This window comes from Styela clava, chromosome 15 (assembly GCF_964204865.1).
Source record: "Styela clava chromosome 15, kaStyClav1.hap1.2, whole genome shotgun sequence".
In the NCBI taxonomy this organism is placed as follows: domain Eukaryota; kingdom Metazoa; phylum Chordata; class Ascidiacea; order Stolidobranchia; family Styelidae; genus Styela; species Styela clava.
The window spans coordinates 10,582,582-10,589,849 of NC_135264.1; the positions used below are offsets into that span (position 1 = coordinate 10,582,582).

General features: G+C 36.2%; 1 protein-coding gene across 1 annotated transcript; it reads left to right on the forward strand.

Annotated features, from left to right (window-relative positions):
- Positions 1–1,538: 1,538 nt before the first annotated feature.
- On the forward strand, positions 1,539–6,674 carry LOC144432432 (uncharacterized). Its single transcript, XM_078120567.1, has 5 exons — positions 1,539–2,703; positions 2,786–2,880; positions 2,985–5,643; positions 5,714–5,851; positions 5,930–6,674. Exons 1-5 carry the CDS (start codon positions 1,717–1,719, stop codon positions 6,248–6,250), a joined length of 4,200 nt encoding a protein of 1,399 aa, XP_077976693.1. The 5' UTR covers positions 1,539–1,716; the 3' UTR covers positions 6,251–6,674.
- The last annotated feature ends 594 nt before the right edge of the window (positions 6,675–7,268 follow it).

Below are 7,268 nucleotides of genomic sequence, written 5' to 3' on the forward strand. Positions count from 1 at the left end.
AATGTTGTATTCCTTCAGAACTGGAATAGTTCGTTGGCAAAGTAGACAAATCTCTAAAGTTTGATACTTTTCAATGGAGAAATACGAACAGTACCATTTATTCAAGAAACGTCAGTTTTCTGAGTCTAGTTTTTGTTTGATTTCTGACATCTTTAAGCTTTCCTATATGGCTGATAACTAAATTACTGCCCTATTTAATCCTAACACCTATAATTGATTTCCTGGTTTAATTGAATTGTTACGATAAACACGTGCTTGACCTCTGATAATGACATAAATTAGCGGTATCTAGATCGCAAAAAGGTAGAAATGAAATCTGTCGAACACTATTTCACTTAAGCTCGTCGGGCCATTTTAAATTGTTACGCTGGCCGGATTTGGCCCGCGGGCCGCGGTTTGGGAACCCCTGCTTTAGGGGGTCCATTTTTTTTCTAACGATGCGACAAGTTATTACTTGTAACTAAACCGAAGGCACTTCCATCAAATGTTGGAAAACAGTAAAACTTAGACAAAGATCAATGTAATTTGGATTGTTTTATCAGGTTTAGCGTAACTCGCAATAAGACCTTAATTTTCTTTTGTTATAGAAAATCACTGCCGGTATATTTTGGCAAGAAACAGTCTGCCTTTAGCGCCACGAGTGACAGCAAGTAACTGTTACATCAATACTTTGCTTCAAATGCTTATTTTCTTTCTATCGCCATAGTAACCGTTCGTAATTCTTAATGAAGCATTATACGGTTAGGCTGACAACCTCTTACACACTTTTGAACTACTTAACAACTGTCTTCAACATTTCAAAATATTCGCGACGATTAGGCGAAGGACTTGTTAAGAGTCGAGTTGTAGGCACTTGGGAAACTCATCCTATTCATTTTGACTGCGGTGGTTTTGCTTTCTGTGAACTGTTACCGAGATCAGTGGGATAAGTGAAAACTGTTTTCAGATTAATCGAGTTCCAAGGAATTCGTTTTCCTAGTTTATAGTTTGTGACTGTAAAAGATGAGCATATTATATACACGTTCTTTTAAAATTTCAATGTATTTTTGTGTACTCGATTAAGAATTTACTAAAGACAAGCAACGGAGTCGACAGGTATGCTGGAAAGAGAAAACAAATAATGATCGAAGCGGAATCAATAAGGTATGTAACTTATGATGTTTTGATTTAAGGAGAACATTATTTGGAAATTTACTAAATTATTGTATTGTTCATATCTCAATCCTGAGTAAATAGATTGAATATTATCATTTTTCTGCATGGAAAGCATCATTATTACCAGGTTCAGATCAGCAATTTTCAGAGCCAGAGAAAACGGATTTGGAATAATTGAATCGCAGATGTCAAAACCTGAAAATCCTATTTCGTTTTTGCTATGCACAAGTTTACTTTTTTGCTAAGACATTTTCAATAATATTCAAACAAGCTTCTTTATATATTTCAGCCTTACACATAACTTGAGTTAAAACATATACATGCAATGACTTGAAAAAATTAATGAAACTGAACACTTGTTTCGATCCGACAGAACTTTTCGATTTAAATTACGAATGTCCCAGATTCAAGGCATCCTGATCGTTTTTCTTATTTAATCCGCGCAACTAATTTATGTGTCCCATTTTTAGCAACACTTCATATTTTAAGGAGTTGCTTATTATTTGTAAATTTGGAGTGACAAGACACTAGAATAAATGTACAACATTGAACCTGACTTAGATGACAATATTTGTTTATTTATTTCAGGAATTTATAGGATTCCAGAGAAACAGTCCACATCTGAGTAATAACCAGAAGAGATATTCAAACACAAGCAATAAATGTCCGATAATTTCTGAAATAGCCAGAAAGAAAACAACTGAATTCAAAAAATGCAAGAAAAGCTCAGACGGAAGACAAAGCTCCCTTAATTTATTAGAGTCAGTATCGCCTGTTGCTAGCTTCAAGCTACGACAACGATCAAAATCGGACAATATCTTATTGAAAACAAACAAAAATGAAAAATTCAAAATAATCAAAAGTGTAGAAGTAAAAACTACACGCAGTATAGCAAAAGAATCCCACTATATTATTCGTGAGGCTACAAAGGACACAGCTCCGACACATAATACGTCATCTACTAAACGGACAAGTGTTGTTGAAAAATCGACAAGACGAGGAAAAATGATTGTATGTCAAAAGGTTAATAAAACGATCACTAAGTCGGTTATCACCGATGGCAGTTCTCAGCAGAATCTGTACGATAAATCCAAAAAAATAAATGAAATCGACAAGACTGAAAATCGTTTTTCGCCAAAACTAAAACCAGACAAACAACACGAAGAAGAGAACAATAGACAAATTGTAAAACAAAACCATCGAAAATCGATAGTCAAAACTTCATCTGACGAACGAAAAAGCATCGAGAAAGATGACAAAAATGACATTGCTTTCAATTGGAAACGACGAACCAAAAAACCTCAAATAGAAAATTTCGACATTGATGCGTTTTTCATTGCAACAAAGTTACGAAGGGGAAGCTACCAGAGTGACGCCATTATGAAAGAACTGAAAGAAAAAGACAAGTCTTCTAGCCAACGACGACAATCTAATGCATCAAGAATAAAGTTAGATGAATGTATATCGCGGAATGCAAACCGTAGGAGAGGTGAAAGCAATGAAAAGGACACGACAAGACGCAGAAGAACTAATACCTTGGACATGACGGTGAGTACATATTTCATTTGGCTTTTCATCATTCGATGCCCAGTATGAATTACCATTGTGTAAATTTATTTTTTCTCAAAAGCTTTTTGAAACTGCATCCTACGACGTTTCAAATTCGTCTCCGGCACAGGAGAAATCAAACAAGTCTCGTCGTACAAGAAAAAGATCGGAATGCCGGTAAGATATTGTTATTGGTGAATCTAGTCAGTAGCAAGATGCTTGTATTCCATTTTATATTTATTCGGCTGAAGATTTGGTGCTTCAGATTCTGTTTTTTTTAGGAATCCAGCCTCTGATGATCCTTTTGCAATCAAAATGCGAACCTTCAACAGCAATACTAAATCCCCAAGAGGAGCAAAACCGCAGATGTCGACAACAACTAAAGAGTTTGACGTAAAATCAACAACAAAACGTCGCGAAGGGAAAAGAAGTGATTCTGGAAGCATAATGACTTCTGACCCAGTCACACCCAATGATTCGGAGAATAGTTATGATGCTTTGACATTAGCATCATCCAATTCAAGGACAAGGCTTCAAAAACACATGGATGACGCTACATATCAAATTGGTGACAATAGTGGACAAAACATGGATGTTATCGACCTCATAACCGGTTCGGATAACATCAGGCATAAAAAGGAGTCAATATCAGAGTCTCACAAATCCGGAACTTTCTCTTCGAATTATAGTATAGAAGATAGTACAAATTCCAAAAAGCTTCAACGACCAACTGAAGTGTTAAATACGGAAAAACATAACTGTGATAAATTGAAAACGTCTATCGAGGAAAGCATTTTGAGGAAATCGAAAACGAACATGTTAACTAAAACTAAAGTAAGCTCAACCGACACGCTGCAGAAGTCAAAAACAGAAACTATGCTACCAAACATTTGTACAGCCAATGAGAAAGACTCCATGAGAAAAATTAACGTCCCCATGTTTAGTGTTAAAAAATTGGAACCTCTAGCAATCAAAAGTTCAGTAGAAAATGAATCAAAGTTATATAGTTCCACAAAAAATCATCAAAAAGGCATCAAAGAATATACCGAAAAGAATGAATCACGACAAGCATGGAATATGTTTGAAATTAAGTCGTCCGAGAATAAAATAATCTTGGAAAATCCAAAAATTTTACCAGATATTGAAGATCATACCTTCAGAATTACGAAGCAACCTGAAATATTTTCTGTTGCACAAGCGAGAGAATCTGAATTTACTGTCGACAATGATGCCACGTCACTTTTAGCGAAAGGCAAATTTTTGACTCCGTGTGGTAGACGAAAAAATTCAGTTGCTAATTGGATTGACGAAAGTGCACCGGGAAACCTAATTGCACAGATCATACAAATTGCAGAGCAGGGTCAAAACGATACTCATATCCAGGACAACACTATTTCAAACGAATCAGACAGTTGTGAAATGACTACAGAAAGCAGTTTCAACACAGTTCTGCATGAACTTCGAGGATCATCGTCTACCGAGTGTACATCCGAATTTTATACAGAACAAGCATTAGATGAAACAATATCAAATACAAGCGATTGTATTGTTCAATTTGATTCTAGTTCAGACTCTAATTTTGTTTCAATCTGTTCAAACAACCTACAAAGTAAAACGGATGAAATTTATTCCGTATCGTCGACTTGGTCAGAAGCAAAGGTATCCGATGAAGGTAGTATTTTCACTTTACAGAACTATTTGGTAAAAACCCCGCCTATATTTACACCACCAAATACTGTGTGCTCTGTAATCACTTTGACATCTAAAGAATTTGATAGTTCTGAAAATACAAGGTCTAAAACAACTTTATTTACTAACGATAAAGATAATAAAAGTGAAACATCTTCCGATAAAAGTAACATTTCAAATAATGAAGAGAACTGTGCATCTTCACTACAATCAATTGTATTGATTCAGCCACACAATACTCCGATAACCTCAACAGAAAGTCAAAATTCCGTGTACAAAAATGATGTGGTGGAAAATGTCCAGGATGGTGACAAAGTAATGCAATTAAATCAAAATTCCTATTTATTACAAGTCAAAGAACGAAGTCAAGTCTCATCGCATGATTATATGGATGAAAACCGGAAAAGAATATTAAAACCTGACTCTAACTTAATTAGTCATGACCAGTCGTCTCAATCTGGAATTTGTGAGCCAGAGCATTCGGACCATACTAATGCTATTTTTTCAGAAATTCCAGCGGACATAATTCCCGAAATTCGTCCAAAAACATCCTTATCTGAAGTTTCCTACGATAATCCAACACAATTTCGTTCTTTCACGGAACCTAATATATTAACAAACCGTACAAATGAAGACCCATTCGCCAATTCAGTGCACTCACATTCACAAAATCAACGGGATAAAAATTTATCTGTCAACGAACTTGTTACATTTCCCGATAAAGGTGAGGCTTTCAGAACTATTGAACCTGATGATAGATATAATTTGGAAATTAAGCAATTGTCTTGTGGGGAATCTGAGCAAACGTTGGAAAGTCGACAGAAGGATGTAAATGACGTAACAATGCAAAGTTTAGCAATAGGGAAAAATGGCCTCGAACATCCACCAAAGGGAGACGATGACGGTGGAGAACAGAAATTGGCCGCCTCAGAGAATATGTCCATTAACGAAATAATAACTGAACAAATAACTCACAAAATAGAGCCCAAAAATATGGCGCCGAATGAACCACTACAAAACGATCCAACATCGACGAAAAATAGACTATCGGAAGATTTGAGCAATCCTGTGAACATTTGCATATGCAGTCCACAAGAAGATGACCTGACAGAAAATGTGACGTCAACGGTACAAGCAAGTTCGACGACACCATTATCAAATGTCGAAAAAGAAGGCTGCTGTTCAAAATGTTGGAGATATGATAAAGATGTTTCGTGGTACATGTGCAGTGGAAAGGGTTTCTGTTGGAAGGTAGTTTTTGACTATTTTTGTATTTACCATTCAAAAAATGCTCATCGATTAATGATAATATCGTTTTCAGATCCTTTTAGCTCCAATACTTCTCGTCATCGGTCCGTTTGTGTGGATAATTTGCCTCTTCAAGATAAACGACAAGGCATCAGAATGCTGGGGAAATTGCTGGAAATGGGATAACACCGAATATTGGTTTAGTTGCAAGGTAATTTTAAATGAATACAATTTTAAGTCTCGATTTTTTTTTACAGTTTTCAAACTTCTCTATACACTTATTTCTTAGGGAAAAGGGACTGGCTGGATATTTCTACTGATACCAATTTACATTCTTCTTGGTCCTCTAATCATCATCTTCACTATGCTGACTGTATTTGTGTTAGCTTGTTGCGGCGATTCGGTGAAAAAGAAGTCAGCTTCGACCAGAAATAGAAACTCTATGCACAGAACTGTCAACGCACCGAGTCCCGTAAGGATACAGCAGCCGTCAACTCGTCTCTATGGCAATGATCCAACGTTAAGGGTCCAAGCCCACGACAGGTCAAGTCGGAATTTACCACCAAGAAAAAGCAATTCTCGAAATGCACAAAGTCCACGGACATTTTAGGCTTCATTATCTATATATTTTAATCATCTAACACTACAGCATTGATATTTTAACCTAAGCGCTTGATTCTCGTTCCTGGCAGAGATGAATACATTTCAAACCACAGAACTGCTCTATTCAAGATCAGCTGGAAATAGTGGACTGCAAAAACCAACTTTAGACTACGCTCAACGAGGAGGTTTTGCCTATGTAGCATCCCTGATTATATTCAACGTTTCTAACGTGTTTTTTCATGAAAAGGTGTATCTTAGGGCATATAAAAATAAATATATATATATACCAAAACTAGCAATTATTCAACTTTCAAAATGTGTTGAATGTGATCACACTGATGTCGCTAGCAAATGTTGTGCAGTCATCGTTTCGATACTACTGTACTTTTACTGTAGTCTCGCAGAAGCCTCGTTCCTCACTGTTTTATGATGCCCAGGGCCAATTTTTGATAATGATGCCCCTCTCATCTAACTTCTAAAATAATTCGAGGGTCGAGGGATGAACAAATTATAGATGTAGGTAGGCTATATATATATATACATGAATGAATAAGTAATGGTCAATTAATAGTGAAATCAATCAGTTACAGGCTATACACGTATTGTCAGTTTTTACTTAAAAAAAAACATGTGTAATAACGCGAGCTACACAAATTGGGTCTGTTGCCCCTTACAACATGCTGCTTTGTCTGGCTACCCTTATGGCCCTCCACTGCCTAACAGGCCACGAGTCTATGGACAAAGCTTATATTTTAGAAGGCAAAAACAGCGTACTCGACATTCGCTAACAAGTTTACTCTGCAATCTCAATCACTTGCTTAAAAAATAACACACGGAGCGGATGGTTGAACTTATCATTTTCGAGAGATAAAAATCAGTATCACAAGTAAACTGATGAGTGTAGAATTAATTTGAGATTTTCGCTCAACTAGATAGCCTTGCACATAATATTCAGAACTCGAACATTCAAATAAATTGATGTAACATGAATTCTTTCGTATTGATTCTGTCTGATGGAAGGGATT